At 41.5% G+C, this 18,544-nt stretch overlaps 1 protein-coding gene across 4 annotated transcripts in view; it reads left to right on the plus strand.

Annotated features, from left to right (window-relative positions):
- The window catches only part of fchsd2 (FCH and double SH3 domains 2), a 120,258-nt gene that overhangs the window by 93,011 nt on the left and 8,703 nt on the right, over positions 1–18,544 (plus strand). For all 4 annotated transcript variants that reach the window (XM_081371954.1, XM_081371956.1, XM_081371955.1 and 1 more), the window contains 4 exons: positions 990–1,124; positions 2,577–2,660; positions 5,165–5,342; positions 6,198–6,418. In XM_081371954.1, the coding sequence (XP_081228080.1) occupies positions 990–1,124; positions 2,577–2,660; positions 5,165–5,342; positions 6,198–6,418 (618 nt within the window). The remainder of the gene's footprint in view (positions 1–989; positions 1,125–2,576; positions 2,661–5,164; positions 5,343–6,197; positions 6,419–18,544) is intronic.

The raw sequence follows: 18,544 nt of genomic DNA on the forward strand, positions 1-18,544 counted from the left end.
CAAGGTAGTTTGTGAGAAGCTTTGTAGAAACTTTGCATTTGCTTGCAAAACCTTTACGTTCCCTCACAAAAACGTTTGCGTTCCCTGAGAGACTTCTTGCAAATAACTTGTTACTTTTCCTCCCATCTCATATTTTTTTCCACCTTTTCTTCTAGGGGCTCCATGGTTTTGCGCACTACGAACATCAGTGAACTGCTGCAAGTTGACTGTAATCTGAAGTGAAATTTGAGCATAACTTTTATATATACGCCATAGTACTTGAGTAAAGCGTGATAATACTAACGTGTGAACATAGCTTATAGAGTAGTACATTAAGGTAATTGTAAAGATTGAGTGATTTTAGTTAAGACAGTAGAAATTTTAATAATGTGCCAGAGTTTAGCCCACAGCGTAGACAGATTGACCTCTGACTGTGGTTTAATATTGGGCTGGGTGATAAACAATATTATATCGAGATTGTGATCAAATTTATGTTGATGATGACTATAAGCTCTGAACATTTTCAGATATGCCTGTATATCAGTCACCGCCCACCACATCACAGGTTACAGGTCACAGGTTACAATGACCTCGTCTGGCCTCATGGGTCAGACTCCCACTGAAAGTTCTCTTGACCTTCACTGAAGGATCAGTTTTCAACCTGTATTGTAACCAGTTAAAACTAGTAATGTGAGATACAGTGAACAACTGAGGAGGTATGAGTGTCCAATGCCTGTGTCTTTTGTTGATTTTTCCGTTGCTACATTTTGTCTCTTGGGGAAAAATGTTCTCCTGATCCCCACAAGGCCAATGAGATTGGTGGGCGGTAACTAGGTAGAGTCCACACCTCTGGAACGCTGGTCTTTTGAGCTGTTTGTTCCATGCAGTTGTACGTTAACCCAAAAAGAAAGCCTCAGGCAAACTTTTTAAAGTTTGTTGAATGATATTGAATCAACAAGCGAGCCGTGGCGTTTGTCAGAGTAGTGACACGCATTGTCATGTTTCTGTAGACCACAGTGGATTTGGACAGAGAGGAAGGAGAAGAATTAGAAGAGAACATGGAGACGTACGACGACAGCAGCTCAAGTCCTTCAGGAACCCTGAGGAACTACCCGCTCACCTGCAAGGTGCTCTACTCGTACAAGGTAAATTCACACGTTTAACTGGGGTTAACGAATGTTCTGAAAACTGTGGCGACCAGTGATTATGTTAATAAAGCTTAAATAAAATAAAATAAATTTTGATGAAAAACTGAAACTTACTGAATCATAAATATTGATGTATAATCAATATTTATTTCAAATACAATTTAATAAATCGGTTTTAATTGATGTTTTTTTTATTATGCATTTTACATAAAATTTTAAACAAAAAACTTGCTTGGAAAAATTTGGCTAATTAATTTGTAATAAGTAGACACAAGCACTTAACTAATCCACTACCATAAACAAAAGCACTTTCTATAATAGCTCTTCTTTCTTCTTTTGCATTTATTAAATTAAATATAGAATGTAAAATTACCTTTATTTATTTAAAAAGGAACAGTCTGAAATGTGTGTTATTTGTAACTAAAACAAACTTGTTTTAATGGAAATAAAGCTGAAACAAAATAAAATGTAAATATTAGATGAAAAACCTAAACTTAAAAAACTTGAAATGAAAATTAGAAATGTTTCCTTGGCAACTAACTGAAAATAAGTTGAAGTTGAAGTACTAAAATGACTAAATCTGAAATAAAAGCTAAATAGAACTATTTAAAATAATAATTATAATATAAGTGACAGAAGCACATAACAAAATTACTAAAACTTCAAATAAAATGAAAGCTAAATATATTAAAAAAAAGTCAACAAATGCAAAATATTGATAAATGCTATAATAGTATTAATAGTACTAAAATAACATGTAATAAACCTCATCAAAGTCACAGATATGACATTGTTTAAAATACCTAGTTTGCACATATCATCTGAAAATCAAACTTTGAAGAAATGTCAGTCACTCTGGCGTTAATTAAATTTGATTTTGAATTGAATTTTGTTATAACACAGATGACAGTGTTGAAATAAGTCTCAAGTGTCTGTCCCTATTCTGTTTATTATACTAACAACTAAAAGCTAGTCAATTTTCAAATATATTTAGAAACATTAGCTTAGCAATAACATTAGTCAAAGATGGCATCTATTTTGTTAACATCTTTTCTCCTCAGGGAGTTTATTGCTCAGCAGCTTGGCTCATGAATATTAATTGTGTTATTTAGGATTCACATAACATGATGTCCTAACCGATCTGCTGAAAATGCTGACAGTGGTCTGTAATAGGGCTGCAGTTTACCGCTTTCACATTTATTCTTTCAACGCAGCCAGTTCAGGCTGGCATTTTATAATGCATGCTGGAATTTTTTTCTTCATACTGCCGCCAAAATAAATATTTTAAAAATGCCCCTGCACTTTAGTGTCTTCCAGGATCCGTTCTCTTATTTGTAATGGTTGTGTCTGGGACTCTGCTAAAATGTCTGCTGGTTTCTGGAAAAATATTAACCCACACAGTTGGCCTTGTATTGCTCAATAGTCTTTTCACCTCTCTCTTTCTCCCAGGCCTCTCAACCCGATGAACTAACGATCGATGAGCATGAGATGTTGGAGGTTATTGAAGACGGGGACATGGAGGACTGGGTCAAGGTGAACCAATCATACCATTGGTTATTTTAGCAGTTTAACACCACCTGCTGAAGTTTATTTTTTTGTCCCAAATCAATCAGACTGTTTTTCTAGAAGATGTAAAGAAGAAAATAATGTTTGTTTTAGATCTCAAGACAAGATTTCCACAGAACCCCTACAGGTGTTCTTCTGAAAGTTCTACACTCCAGCTTTTTGAATGACGGTTGTTTGAATTCTGTGGAAATCTTTCTGCTGAGTTCTGAGTGGGCGCTGATTCCCTGTGGGCCTGTTTATGAGTTTGATTACTACATTTTTGGGTTTAAAATATTTTTATAAATAATTTCAGTCTTTTAGCTCTATATTTAAGTCAAGTCATCTTCATTTATATAGCGCTTTTAACAATGTAGATTGTTTCAAAGCAGCTTTACAGAGATAAACGTATAATTTATGGTGACAGAGATTGTTTTGGCTTTATAGCGGTTCTTTAGTAAAGTTATCTTCCAGCTAAGGTTAGTTATGATTGATTCGCTTCCGTCGCAACAATCATTTGTTATTAAATTAGGGGCCGCTAAGACGACACAATTCTCTCTACATAGACTTGAAACTATGCGAACCTGTGAGAAACGCTGATGGCGTTCACATGCGCATTAAGAATTGGTTCTATAGTTATGTTCGTTTGAATATATGTACGCAGGTTTGTAATTCTCTACAAACCAAGCCTAAACAAAGTACTGGTGTTTCCTCATAATTTTTGATACAGAATTTTATTTTATTTTATCAATTCGGGGTAGATACGCAAATTGAGTTTTCCCGACAACGCTTTATCTGTAGAGTGGTAAAGGGATCCTCCATAGGGAGAGACTAGTTGGCACTTCAGCACTGCGTTGTCATCGGTCCAGGCGAAGGTCCTTCATCAGATCTGGATACGGCCTGGATCCGGCAGGCTGCGGGAAAACCTCGGGATAAACAAAGAAACTAAAATTAGCGTAGATGCCATTCTTCTCATGATGTAACGAGTACATCAGGATTTATGGGAAGTGTTCCCGGTTCCAGCTGACCTAATCTATGCAGCCTAACATTGAATTATAGAAGTTTATAGTGTATTATGTGAATGCTAGGTCAAAGAGATGTGTCTTTAGTCTAGCTTTGAACTGACAGAGTGTGTCTGCTTCCCGGACAATGGTAGGAAGGCTGTTCCAAAGTTTTGGTGCTAAATAGGAGAAGGATCTACCGCCAGCAGTCGATTTTGATATTCTAGGTATTATCAACTGGCCGGAATTTTGAGATCGCAATAGACGTGAAGGACTATAATGCGTTAAGAGCTCGCTCAAGTACTGCGGAGCTAAACCATTCAGTGCTTTGTAAGTAATCAGCAATATTTTAAAATTGATGCGATGTTTAATAGGGAGCCAGTGCAGTTTTGACAGAACCGGGCTAATATGGTCATACTTCCTGGTTCTGGTAAGAACTCGAGCTGCTGCGTTTTGGGCAACCACCCAGTAGAGCATTACAATAATCTAGCCTTGAGGTCATGAACGCACGAACTAATTGTTCCGCATTTGTCAATGAGAGCATATGACGTAATTTAGATGTATTTTTAAGATGGAAAAATGCAGTTTTACAGATACTGGACACGTGACTTTCAAATGAAAGATTGGTATCAAAGAGCACACATTTAAAGTCAATGAAATGAAATTAGCAAAATCTTTTTTTCATATTGTGGCGTATATCCGAGTGTAATGGATTATAGGAAAAAAAATATGTAGGTTGCATTACTTTTTACATTTAATCATTTAGCAGACACTTTTATCCAAAGCGACTTCAAAATGAGGAAAACAATCGAAGCAGGGCAACAATATGCAAGTCATGTGACAAGTCCCAGCTAGTCTAACACAGTACATGTAGCAAAGGGTGTTTTCTTAAATAGATTGATAGAATAGAAATAGAATAGTAAGTGTTAGTATTAATGGGTCAAGTGTTGACCAGAAAGATGCATCTTCAGTCATTTTTTGAAAAAAAAAAGTTGGGCAGGTCATTCCAGCAGCAGGGAACAGTCCGCGTAAAGGTCCGTGAAAGTGATTTTGTGCCTCTTTGGAATGGCGCCACAATGCGCCGTTCACTTGCAAAGCACAAGCTTCTTAAGGGCACATTAGTCCGGATAGAACAAGAGCTTGGACAAGGTTGTTGGTTCAAAAATGAATGCAAATTTGTAGTCAGTTGTGGAGGGGGATGGGTTTTGAGCATATGTCACCAGAGAAAAGTCTGACATCTTCACTGGGAGAGCCAGTTATGACATTTTGAAGAAAAGAAAAAAAATGAAACCTGCATGGATGAATTGTTCACAGTAAGATATATTCCATGCATTTAAATATAAATATAGGGTGAATTTTCATTTCATCCCATTTTTAACCGTTCCATATTTTTCACCCCAAAATCAGTTAAGAAAATGGGATTCAAGTCTGCAGATTCTGTTTGGCCCTGGTCATAAATGACTCAATGCTTAATGATGTAAATGTTGGTTCCAGGCACGAAATAAGTCCGGCCATGTGGGCTATGTTCCAGAGAAGTACCTGCAGTTCCCCACGTCCAACAGCGTGCTGAGCATGCTCCAGTCGCTCGCTGCTCTGGACGCACGTTCACACTCCTCCAGCAACTCCACCGAGCCTGAGCTGGCATCAGGCAGCTTCAACGGAGACAGCAGCAGTGAGTCAAACACACACACGAGACAGATGAATGCTGATGATGTCAGTCACAATGCATCTAAACATTCATTCTGGCCTTCAGTTCCAACACTGAACTGACTTCATCTAAACAATTACACGATTTTCTTTTAGAGCTGCTGTACAGCTGAAATGAACTCATTGCATCATTGAATTATTTTCCTGTTATCACTGTAAAGCCGCTTTGAAATGACCTGTATTGTATAAAGCGCTTTATTAAAAGTCTAAAAATAGTCAACATACACAACAGTTCAAACGTTTGGTGTCAGTAAGAAATAAATTCATTCTTTTATTCATCAAGGATGCTGTCATCAGATGTGACCGTAAAGACATTTAAAATATTACAAAAGATTTCAATTCCAAATAAAAGTCATTAAAGAATCATGAAATAATTTTTCACTGTTTCCACAAAAATATAAAGCAACATTGATAATAATAAGAAGCTTCTTGAGCAGCAAATTAGCATATTAGAATGATTTCTGTAGGATCATGTGACACTGAAGACTGGAGTAATGATGCTGAAAATTCAGCTTTGACATTACAGGATTAAGAGAGTTATTGTATATTGTAATAATATCTCACAGTATTACTGTTTTAACTCTATTTTGTATCAAATAAATGTAGCCTTGGTGAGCAGAAGAGACTTCTTTCAAAAACAATACAAATCTTACCACCCAAAACATTTGAACAGTGGTGTTTTTGTTTTTAAATGGATACAGTCGCTAACTAGTGAGCTTGTGCCTTTAAGATGTCTCCAACATATTTAAAAGAACTCACAAGAGCTTGCTATCTTCTCACCTATTAATAACCCCTTTCTTTTCTTCTTTTTCGCTCCCAGTGAGTTTTGTGAAGGCCATGTACGACTACGAGGGTCAGACGGATGACGAGTTGTCATTCCCTGAGGGAGCCATCATCCGCATCCTCAACAAGGACAACCAGGAGGACGACGGCTTCTGGGAGGGAGAGTTTAACGGTCGAGTGGGCGTCTTTCCGTCCGTGCTGGTGGAGGACCTGACAGCCTCAGAAAACGGAGACACTCACTGGGGAACAGACACACAGGTAAGACATCTGAAACTCACTCTGACCTGTAAATGACAATGAGACTCTGTGTCCATACTTACTGTGTGTTTCTGAATGGGTTTGATGTCTGAGTCCTGCTGTTGATTACAGGCGTGGACACTTCCTTCCTGTAATCAATGCCATCCGGAGTGGTGCCAGATCAAAGCCTTTCTTTTTATCCTAATCATATGAATGCAGTCATAATAAAACTATACTTTAATGTGGATAATATAGCATTATAGAATTCATTACACGATTCTCACGATTCTAAATTTTGCTGTCAGATGTTTTTGTGTAAGGATGTTAAGCTATTTTGCTAGTTGGTATGTCTATGGAAGTAAAATAATGTCAAATGTTTTTGAAACAAAAAGCCTGTTGAATTGCACTACTTGAAAAAAAATAGGCATTGCATTAACCATGCTTGCATTTTAATGCATTGTATTTTTAGGGCTTGCATTTTTATGGGCTGAAATTCAACATGGTTGAATATTTAAGCTGTGAATATTTCAATTAAAAACATTTCAAACATATTTTCATTATTAAAAATTCAATAATCCATTTTCACCTTTCATATTTCACTTTCAAAATATTCAAACTGTTTAAAAATACAACCTATAATATTCAACAGGCAATTTTCGGTCCATTTTATTTTGCTTTGCAAAATTCGCTTCCACAAATTCAGTGGTTCAAATTCGACAGTAAATTCAACGGAACTGCAGGAAAAGCAATAGATTACCGAGATACTCTCCATCTGCTGTTAGTCAACCTCACCAGCAGGGGGTGCAAAAGCTTGTGTTGTTGACGAAGAGTAGACAGAGCAACAGTTAGAGCAAGCCATTCATTCATAAAATGAAAATGAGCTGTGTCAGTATATATGCGGAAAAGATGATAAAGACACAAAAGCTGTGTTTATGTTTCATTCAATAACTTCATTGTTACTTTCCCTGTGTAGCATGTCATCAGCTTTCTCTACATGAACAGGATTAAGTCAATAGAAGAAGAGAAGAGTCATAGCACTTGCATATTGTTGTCCTCCTATTGTTAGTTTAACTGTAAATCGCTTTGGATAAAAGCGTCTGCTAAATAAATGACTAAATGTAGCCTAATAAATGTAAAATTGGCTTGACATTGGACATTCGCACATTTAGGGACCGTCTCAAAAGTTGCATAAAACATTGGCATACACGTTTCTAACTTCAATAGCAAACTTTAATTTATTTGAATAAATATCAAAAATCCAAAGGGTGCGCATTATGCCTGACACTACATGAACACTTTACAGTTGGTTTTATGACTGTAAGTCGTTCTATTCAAATGCTATTGAAGTTTGAAACGTGTATACCAAAGTAGTATACACTTTAGAGACGGTCCCTAAATGTGCGAATGTCCAACGTCAATGCCAGTCTATCACTGGGAAACGCTCAGCATTAAACTTTGCGCGTTATTCTCAAGTCAATCTGCTCGCCTGCGAGTTTGGTCTTTTATATCACTGTAATTAGTCCATTAAGCTATACGTTAAGCGTTTTATATGTCCAGCTGGGGAATCCTTAAGTATTGAGGGAAACCCTAATAGCTTGCATGCAGCACATCGCCACAATATAAAGTTAAGGCAACTAAACAACCAAGAGAAATATATGTCAACCTCAAAAATGTAATATTGGATCTGTATATCCGCATCGGGGAATAACATTATAATCTTGTTCACGGTAGAGAAAGATGCTTGTAGGCTACACAGGGAGAGTAACCGTGAAGACACTGAATTTAACATAAAACCGCCGTGTAAGAACAATGGGTTGTACATTAATATTAATATTAGCTCAAATGATTTATAGGGAATTTTAATAATTAATCATGAATATGATTAATATTTTGCATATACAGTTACATTAATTTATCGCAGCTGAACTAGATTGATATATGAATGATTACCATAACGGGTTATGGTTCGTCATTAATACATCAATTGTTCTTATTTCAGCTCGAAGTTATGGGATAACTTTAATGGAATTAATTTAGTTATCAAACAATCTGTTTGTCCAGCAAACATTGAACGTAAGATTAACTTAACTCTCAAGGAAAATTATCCTTACAACCACGAGAAAGAGTATCTTTTCCAGGCCTTGAAAAGACACCTTTCTGTGTTTGTAAAATTAGGTTACTTAAATCGTACCAAGATAAAGCATATAGCTAAGATCGAACATTTCAGGGACTAAGTAATATGGGTAATTAAATCAGAGTCAGTCAAGGGCATATGGAATTTAATAATACATCGAACTAAGGAATATATCAAACTACACAATACACACGATTATTATATACATAAAATACAGTTAAACAATACAAGATAACGAATAACAGTGAGAGAGAATAAAATGATCAGAGTTAGAAAAAGATAGAATGCCAGACAAGGATTAAGAGAGAGTGGATGAGAGAGAGAGAAGGATGGGAGATGAGATCGGAAGTGAAAGCAAAAATCTCTGCGATCAGAGATCGCAGTTGGCTATGGCAAAAACACAGACAGTAACCCTTAAGACACAACAAAGAAATCACATTAAAAGTTCAATTCAATAATCGATACTTGCATATGGTTCTGTTTGTATGAGGAAGGAAGGCAGGGTCCTGCGTGTCTTTAAGAGCAGCGTGAGTCGTGTGAGGGGAGGCGTGCGCGTGCTGTGTCTTCCATGCGAGCGCGAGCGCGGGAGGTTCAAATAGTCTCTTTCTTTAAGGTGCAGTTGCCGGGAATGATTCAGGCTAAATTCATTCAGCTCGTGAATGAACCGAGGCGAATAGGAAAACGAAACTAGACTATAGAAAAACATAAAAGAAACAAAAGAAAAGAAAAGAGAAGCAGGCCGAAGCCGGTCCGGACTTGGGTTTCCAAAGTTTTGGAGGAGGAAGAAGAGAGTAAAGAAACTGAAGGTTTTGGCTTTTATCAGTGTCCCGTGTACCGTCCCCTTTCTCTGGATGACGAATCAGTTTAGAGCAGGAAGATTGTCCTGGTGTGTTAATGCCGCCCGACCCTCGTGTGGAATCACGAGGGGCAAAATGTGATATTATGCTCGGGGAATTAAAACGCATGGAACCATAACGTTTATCACAGTCTCTTATCAAAAATCTTCTTCTTCATGCCCAGGGGATCAAAATAACACTAAGAACGACTATTGACAAGGATAGCAACATAGAGATACATTATTTGTGGACACAAAGGCAGTTTAAGATTACATTGCTGTAATTCAAAAACACAACTACTCTAATATCATTCTGGGGAACATGCAAATCACCCAGAACACTCTTTACACAGTTGTAATAGTTGGTAAAATGAGATTTTACTAGTGGAAGTCCATATATGGTAGTGTGCGTGTCTGCGTGTATCTGTGAGGTCAGCATCGGTTGCATCTCGTGGTGCATACCACGTGAGGGGTTGGGGGCTATTTGAAAATGTGTTACTCGGCAAAAACAAAGGTAGTTCTGTGGGCAGACTAACTTGACAGCCTGAGGCGTCATATAATTTTGCTGAGAGAAGCAAGATAGTCCTAGTTGTCCAAAACAACTGAATGGGGTAAGTCTTGTAATTTTGCCTTCAGTACACAAAGGACAAACGTTAGACACAGTAAGGGAATTGTGGTCGCAGCACGTGATAGTATGAGAAACAAACAGGGGCCTGTTCGTTTATTTCATTAAGTCGTGTAAAACATTAACCAGGGCCTGCTTGTAGACACTTGTGTCAGAAAACTAGTCAACTAGGCCTTTCTGGGTATATGCTCATAGGTGTTTTAGCATGAGAGAAACAATCAGGAATCGCTAATTCAGAGCATCTGGCCGGATAGACTGTCAGTGTCGTTACATCTCCCCCTTTTCGTCGGATGAAGTCCCTGTGTGGACATCATCGGACGACAATCATCACGATGGGCTGATGACAGGTGAATCCTGATGGTCGTGTAGCAGGTGGATCATGATGGTTGTGTAGCAGGTGGATCATGATGGGGGAAGGCAGGTGGTTCTTGGAGCTGAGGCTTCAGCTCGCTGAGGTTTGGCGTGGTCTCTGACTTGACACCCCCTTTCCGGGGATTCCATCTGAGACCTTCGGACACAGCTTTCGTGAGCTTGGCTGTATCGCATCTTGTTGAGTCTTCTGTACAGGATGGAGGCCAACCTAGTGTTAGGGTGTGGCTGATTACCTGCAGAGGTGCACTGCACAATGTCGGCAGCGTTCCAGCCTCGAACCGCAGATGAAGTGTTCAGAACGGGCCGTCGAGCCGGTGCTCGGAGGGCTTTGTTGGCAGGAGCAATGTCATTGAGTTGGGACCCCCTTTTCTCACTACGGGGTTCTAGTTCTGGATCTAAGGTGAGGTTGTAGTTCTTGGAGGATGGGAGTTCCAATGCTGTCTGGTACTCTTCGCTCGGAAGATGGTACCATGCCAAGCCATCAAGGTGTAGGGTGACACCTTTCGATACTTGAAGTCCCGTATTCTGGTTGAGCATGTTGACACGGCTGTTTGTGTCATGCTGGTCGTGCGTGACAGTGGCTGTGTGCACAGGTGTGTTAGCAAGCCAACTTTCACCTACAATCTCTGCTTGCGTCTCTGTCACTTGTGTGTGAGGCTTAGCTTCGGCAGGGCAGAGATAATGAATGTCTTTGGTCATAGTACACAGGTGCAGGTTTGGAGCTGGGTACCGTTGTGTGTCGCTGTCGTGGTAGGCCACCACGTCTGGAGTGCGTATCTTGATGTGGGTGTTGCGTTGCCAAAACCTGACCTTGCAAATGTCTGTAAGTCTGTAGACTTGGCTTGACTCGATGATAGGCAGATTTAGGAGAAAGCACACTTCTCTCTGCTCGGGATCGACGCAGAGTGAGATGGCGCTACCCAGAGAGTAGGCCAGGTGTTTTTGTAGAAGGTCAGCTGGCGTGTTGATGGCGGAAGCCAGCACAGTTAGCATCAGGCTTAGTATCAGGTACGGTGGGATTACACCTGTGGCTATGCTGTCATTGGAGGAGCTAACCTCCCACAGCATGTCTGTCGTTGGCGCTGTAACCAGCTGAGTCTGGACAAAGTCACTCTGTAAGACAGTAAACCGCGGCTTCATGGAGTTTGCGGTCTGGTTCGCTGCATTTACACTGGACATACCAATGTTAAACAGAGTTCTGGAAGCAGCTACGGCTTCAAGCAACGCTCCCAGAAACCGGCTGGAGTGGTGGTTGGTGCTTAGGAGTCCCGATTGTGCAACAGTCACTTTCTCAAGTTGGTTGAACATGTGTTCGACCTTGGCCTCGGCGTGAGAGAGGGAGTCCTCTGTCCGTCGGACACTTGTCCAGATGTATTGGGCTACGGAGCTGGGGTAGTGTGCTCTGTAGACCGGGCGGGGCTGGATGAGTCGAACATGCACTTGCTGGGGGTAGGTCCTGTCGTCGGTGATCTGGAGTCTCAGTTGTTCTCTCAGTGGCAGCTGTCCTCTGGTTGGCTGACAGTACAGCATGGCGAACCACGGCAGCAACCTGGTACAGACAACAGGGAGAGAGAGAGAGAAAGGGGAGGAAGAAGCCAGCAAGGGTTGTCTTTGATTGGACAGGGCAGTCTTTTTACTTCGTGGGCGGCGACTGGGTTTAGTTCGCCTTGGCCCATGTTTTGCCACATCTTGCTGTCGGCTTGTCGCTTGCTTCAGTGTCTCGTCAGTGTCTCCGGTGTCGCGGTGTGCAGCACATGATGCGTTATAGACGAACATTAGCAGTTTATCCCCCTTTGTGCGCCGTGGCATTACATGCCTTGGCATAGTGATGTCAATCGGTGCACAACTCATAATGTTGTTCTGTACACGCAGCATGTGCGTTGAGTCATGCACAGGTCTGAGGCACTGGTTGTCAGTGGGGTCAGACGGCGTGTGAGGGTGGATAAGGAGAGTCTGTATGTAGGTGACAGAAGTCCGCATGTCCATTATGGTTGTCTTTTCAACTAGCGGAGCCAGCGTAAGCGGCTCTGAGGTAGGCAGTTGAGCTTGTAAAGTTTTTATGCTGTGTGTAAGCTCTTCAACCTCTAGGGTGGGTGGGTGGGTTGAAAGTGACCACAGCTTGTTGTTTAATGCACCAGGCTTGGCAATGGCTTGAATGAGGTCATGTCGCTGCAGGTCAGTCATGACATTGAGGCAGCAAGTGTCAAAGTCTTTGGTGGGCTGTAAGGTGCAGGGTAGCGGATTCAAACCTTCAGTTGGTGCTGAGTCTGTGTCTTCCTGGCTGGCTGTGGGAGTTCCCATGAACTCTGTGACCTTTGTGACCTGACCGTCTGGCTGTGACTGGAGGGGGCAAAGTTCTCGTACTTGAGCCCAGATCTTGAGCTGTTTCAAGTCCAGTAACGGTTCAAAACGATCTAGAAGGTCTCTGCCGATGAGGAATGGAAAGGTGTCCATTTTTGAGATGAACACTGGATGGAGTAGACTCAAAGGACCAATTGTCAGGTGAATGTGAGCTACCTGTTCGAGCCGGATGTCATGTTGACTGTATGACTGTACGTTCAGTTCACAAGTTTGAGGTGTAAGAGTTCGGTCTTGTCTCTTAGCTTCAAATTGGAGTCTTTGGAACAGTTGAACTGAAATTATCGTAATGTCTGATCCTGTGTCGATCAAGGCTTCCATGCTCACTTCTTTTTCCAACGTGATGTTCAGGTAGAGTTTTCGGCCTGTGCCCTTTTCAATGAGGTTGCCCAGGAACATTGGCATCGGGACAGGTGTAACGGTCATCGGGTGGTTAGGACCGGTCCCGTGTAGCTTGCTGCGGAGACAGTTAGACAGAACAGCGTTTCCTGGTACCTTGGTATTTTGGTACCTGGTGTGAGGAAGTGTGCCATCTCGTTCAGGGTGTGCCGCTGTCAGCTGTGGAGCTTTGGTGATGCTGTCACCTTGTGATGTGACAGTTAGCTCTGTGATCTTTGGATGACGAGCAGTGTTCGGGGTGCTTGGCTCAGTCAGCTGGCGGTCAGATGGTTTGGTTTCAGTTCTTATGCTTAGGCATAAGATGTCTGGCTCGTCCTTCTTGTCTTTCTTGCAACGTTTCTGGTGAAGAAGCTCTTTCAGCACCCTTAGGATCTCTGCTGTTTCAGACGTGGCTGCACTGTGGTTATGTGATGTGAGCTCAGGCTTGAGCTTACCAGTGTCGTGTCGAGAGTGGTTCCACTCTCTGTCGGGGCTTGTTGTCCTGGACGGTGGTGGTCGGCTCTTCTTGGGTCGCCGGCCGGCTTCCCGGAATCTTTCAGAGCGCTCGCTCTGGTGCTTTGGACGAGCACCACCGCGATTGTGTTGCCCTCTGCTGGTTTGGAACGGTCGTGACTCTCTGTAAAAATGTCTGTGACTGTGGTGTTGTGGGGCACCCTCTAAAGTCAGTTCTGAACAGTGCTCAGAAACAGAATAGATTGTGGGGTTTTTCACAGTCTTTTCAGAAATAGTCTTTTGCTTGGTGTAAGCTTTATGGGCTAAGTCACGCAGCTGTTGGGTAGACATGGTCCGTGCATCGGCCAGAACCCCAATATGATGGGATAAGGTTGGATGGAGATTCCGCAGGAAAAGAGTTTTAAAGGTAACATCCTGTTCCATCCCGGGCTCATTCCGTGCTCCAAAGAAGGCTTGTCGGAGTCGGTTGTAGTAGATCTGGGGGTGTTCACGCCGACCTTGCTTGAGGTCTACAGCAACGATGAAACCTTGATCGGAGTCTGGATCAGAGAATTCGCGGATCAAAGCTTGCCGTAATTGTTGGATGTCCGTTTTGACAGCCTCAGTTTGACGGTCTAGGAAGCTACGAACATCACTGCTAGCCGTTATTCTTAACAGATACAAATTGTCCCAAGCTGTCAAATTGGCGACAGTTTGCAAGTGAAAGTCAATATCTTTTAAATAAGCATGAATGTCACAACCTTCTGCAGAATCTGGATCGAACATAGGAATGTTTCGGGCTAGCTTGTCAAGTTCTCTGGGGGTCGTGCCGTGGTTAGTGGCATGGGTTGTCTGAAAGGGTCCTCCCCCTTTTGCTGCTGACAGGTGTTCTTGAAAGCTGGCTGGTGATGTCTTGAGCCGTGGGCTTACATCTCCCTTTTCAGCTCTGGGTTCTTGGCTGAAAGGGTTGGGGTGGCTGGCCGGGAGAAACTCTGTGATGTGTGTTTCTCTGTTCCAGTCACTCTGTAGTCTGTAAGAATGTCTCAGTTCTGCATGAACAGTGTCAAGTTCATCTTGGAGCTCGTCTCTCTGCAGAGTAAGCTCGCCGATTTTCGCTCGGGCCGCTTGCAAGTGTTTTTCGCAGGCCCTGGCTTTAGCGTTTGTTTCTTTTAGTTCAGTCTCGACTCTCTCTAGGAGAGCGTCACTTTGTTGGAGTTTTTCGTCGAGTTCTTTTCTGGATTCTCTCTCCAACTGTTCTCTTTGGTCTGTGTCGAGGCGCAGATCTTGCAGGGAATTTCGAAGTCTTTCTACTTTGTTCTGTAGCTCTGGATCTGTGGCGTCCTCTTTCTCACGCTGGTTCTGGGTCTCGAGGAGGAGCTGATCTAGACGACTCTGGGTTCGGGCCTGGTCTTTCCGGGCCTCCTCCACTTGAAGCTGTAGCGCTGCTGCTTGCTGCTCCAGGTCGATGTTGCGCCGTTCACTGAGCCTCGCCTGGGCGACGACGTTGTGGGTGACGCTGCTGAAGATCCTGGCCCAGTCTTTGTAGTTGTAGCTTTGGGTAGGATCGTGTGTTATCAGCTCGTCTAGCTCGGTGTCCAGTTGCGTTTGGCTCAGATGCTGCAGGTCACTGGCGTCCTTTGGCAGGAAGGGGGTAGTCATTGCTTTCAACCATGTCGAGAGGCTGCCCCCGTGGACTGCTGGACTGGATGAACGGGACATCCTGGCTCACTGTAGGTGAGAGAAGCACAGCACACACACACAAAGAGACCAATGCAAGTTCGTTCTAAGGTTAACGAGCTATACTCATACGGGCTATGCCGTTTATGAGAATTTTGGGGCTAACTGATGCACAGTTAGACAGTTCCAATTAACTTGGGTCGACAAAGGACCTGCAATGGAAATTTGACAGGCAGTAGCCTAGCGGGTCACGTGGTGACACTGGCTGCTGGTTATCACTCTACTATTTAGCTTCCTTGGTGGCTCTCACAGGTTACTGTCTCTAGGTGAAATGAAAGAACCAAATCACAACAGAACAAAGGATAGAAAAGACTGAGGTAAAACAAAACACTAGTGATGACTAGGTCTGAAATTAAATAAACAGAATAGTAACACAGTACGTGTTCAAGAGGATAAAGAGACCTAAGCTATTACCACTGCTAGGGTTTGAGATAGGCCAACAGGTGAGTGGGGCTATCGGGGTAGGAAACCTAGGAAGATGGTATGGCTTAGAGAAGAGATGGGCCAAACATCTAGAATGTACCCAAGGGAATATCTAATCTTTTGTGGCTTAGACAGGAAAGGGGTTTTACTAAATTTAGTTTACCTGTGGTGAATTGAAGCCGCTCTGGTGGGACCCGTGGCTCAGTCAACCCCTTCGACGGTTCCTAACACCTGACCGCAGTGTCCTCAGGCAGCTTCGTTTTCTCCCTGTACCTCGCTGCGCCCTCTCAGACAACTTGTGACTTTAAAACACAACCTGGCAACACCAAGGTGTCCCCGGCCAGACAACACAGCAAAAGTGGGTTTTCGCCCGGAACTCTCCTGAGGAGTGGCCCACTTTTAGGCCCCAGTTCGGGTTTATTGTCCCAAAATTGCTTTGTGTGTGTCGGCTGGCGCGGTTGACCTTTGGAGTGGCAAATTGCTAATGTCGCAGTTGCGTGCCGCAACGATGGTACGGGATTTGGAAGTGTCTGAAACTCACGTAACGGCAAGTGTCAGTAACGCCAGTTGGGCAACCTCGCTCGCGGAAACCAACCCGAGATGACTGCAACTCCCCACAGTGCTCAAGTGAATGCCACCTATAAATACACAAAGGATAAACAAGTGAAACTTAAAGTGAATTAAGGCTAGTTTGTTTAAACCAAATGGATTATTTATGTGGCAATAGGAGTCAAAGCTTTTACTAAATAATAATAAAATGAAAAGGAAATTATGATAATGATGGTAATTATCAAAATAACCTAACCCAAAAGAGAGATAGGAAAAAGTAGAAATAAAATAATAGAATAAAAAAAAAAATAAGAATTGAAAATAAAAATCAAAATGAAATGGCAGGATGAACCCAGGAGAAGAGGCAGGCCGCAGTAGTGTGTTTTCACCACAAGGGGGCGTGCTCCCTCTCTGCTTAACCTGGCAAACCGAAAACTTAATTCAAATTAAAAATTACAAACTTGTTTAAATTAAAATTTAAAATAAGCATGTAAGGAAATGTAAAGATCAGAATGATATCTTATAATAATCCAGATACACTAAAGTATCAGTCCTATTTATAAAAATAATCAGGAGAGAAAGACGATATAAAAGAGTGAAATGAGGAAAATAGTGATGCCGACTTAGTATCCACAAGGCCACACGATGGTGCTGTTTCCTCCAAGTGGATACCAGTGGGTGAATAGACAACTCAATTTAAATTTAAAATTCAAACTAGTTTAAATCAAATTTGAATGAGCATGTAAAGAACATGTAAAAGGAAAACTCAGAATAATATCCCATAATAATTAGTGATAACAGTGAAGTCTCATCAATAATTATTAAGATAGTTAAAAGAGACAAGTGGAAGTAAACTTGAAGAGAGAGAAAAGAGAGCTGAGTGGACCGACCTAGCGGGAGGCGGCCACTAGGTGCCGTTGTTTCCTCTAAGGGAATGGCTGAGATTTAATCTAAGTTTTAATTCAAATCTTTTTTGAACCAAACTCATAGTAAATGTATCAGTTAAAAGCAGGAAAATGGTCTAACACAAAATAATATTCGCACGAGCAAAGCTGTAAATGCGAATAGTTATAAGAGTTTAGACATTAATTCACAGGAAAAAAAAAAGTTCAGCAGTAAAGAGAGCGTTATTTGATAACTGGCCACAAGGTGGCGTAATTGCGCTCATGCAGGCTGACGTCAGTGGGAGGCGGCGCTCACGCAGGGTGACGTCGGTGGGGGCGTGTAATTTGAAACTTCTAAACACTTAACGAACGCACTCTGGCGTTTAGTTAATGGAATTACACCCAATTTCCATGTGATTCAAAGCTAATAGAGCTTTCAGATCGCGTAACGCGCTGATTTTCTGCAACAATCACAAATTAGACAGAGGTCTCGGCGGACCTTTTGGTGCTATTAATACTGCACAAGAGAGTATGGCGGGGTTTCTTTGCCGCAAATACTCAAATGTGGACAACAGGAATTGTAGGCTACGTCTGTTGCACTCCCATACGCACTTAATCAAAATAGCACTTTATGATTTAAGTGTGTTGGTTTAAAAATTGGGTAGCTAATCCATTTTTTCGACCAGGAGTTTTATCGTTAATTTTTGAATATCACTGTGGTTCACCACAAATTCAATAACGACATTTGCATGCAAGGTATGTTTAGAAGGAAGCTCGCTTCAAAACATATTTATTAATACCGGTAATACGCACGTGAGAATTCTTCGTTCACAGCGATTTAAAACAAATATTAGAAATGTATCAACTGCAGAGATATTTCTTCATCTCTTAACTGACATTTGTAATATTAAATAGGCTACTGCAGTGTACGTAGCATTTAACAGTGCTAAAATTGTTTAGGCATATTTTAGCACTTGTTAATATGTAACGTTAGGCCTACTGACTTTGTAGTCAGCTGGTGAGTTTGAGCGCGACTCATTCTCACAATTCACAAAAACGCGCGTGTAATGTTTCAATTATCAATAGCCATAATACACATTTAACTGAAACTGAATATTGCCCATAAACAAAGTTTGAAATGCCCGCATTCTCCACCAAACTGTAAGAACAATGGGTTGTACATTAATATTAATATTAGCTCAAATGATTTATAGGGAATTTTAATAATTAATCATGAATATGATTAATATTTTGCATATACAGTTACATTAATTTATCACAGCTGAACTAGATTGATATATGAATGATTACCATAACGGGTTATGGTTCGTCATTAATACATCAATTGTTCTTATTTCAGCTCGAAGTTATGGGATAACTTTAATGGAATTAATTTAGT

Source organism: Scardinius erythrophthalmus (genome assembly GCF_964197995.2).
Source record: "Scardinius erythrophthalmus genome assembly, chromosome: 8".
In the NCBI taxonomy this organism is placed as follows: Eukaryota; Metazoa; Chordata; class Actinopteri; order Cypriniformes; family Leuciscidae; genus Scardinius; species Scardinius erythrophthalmus.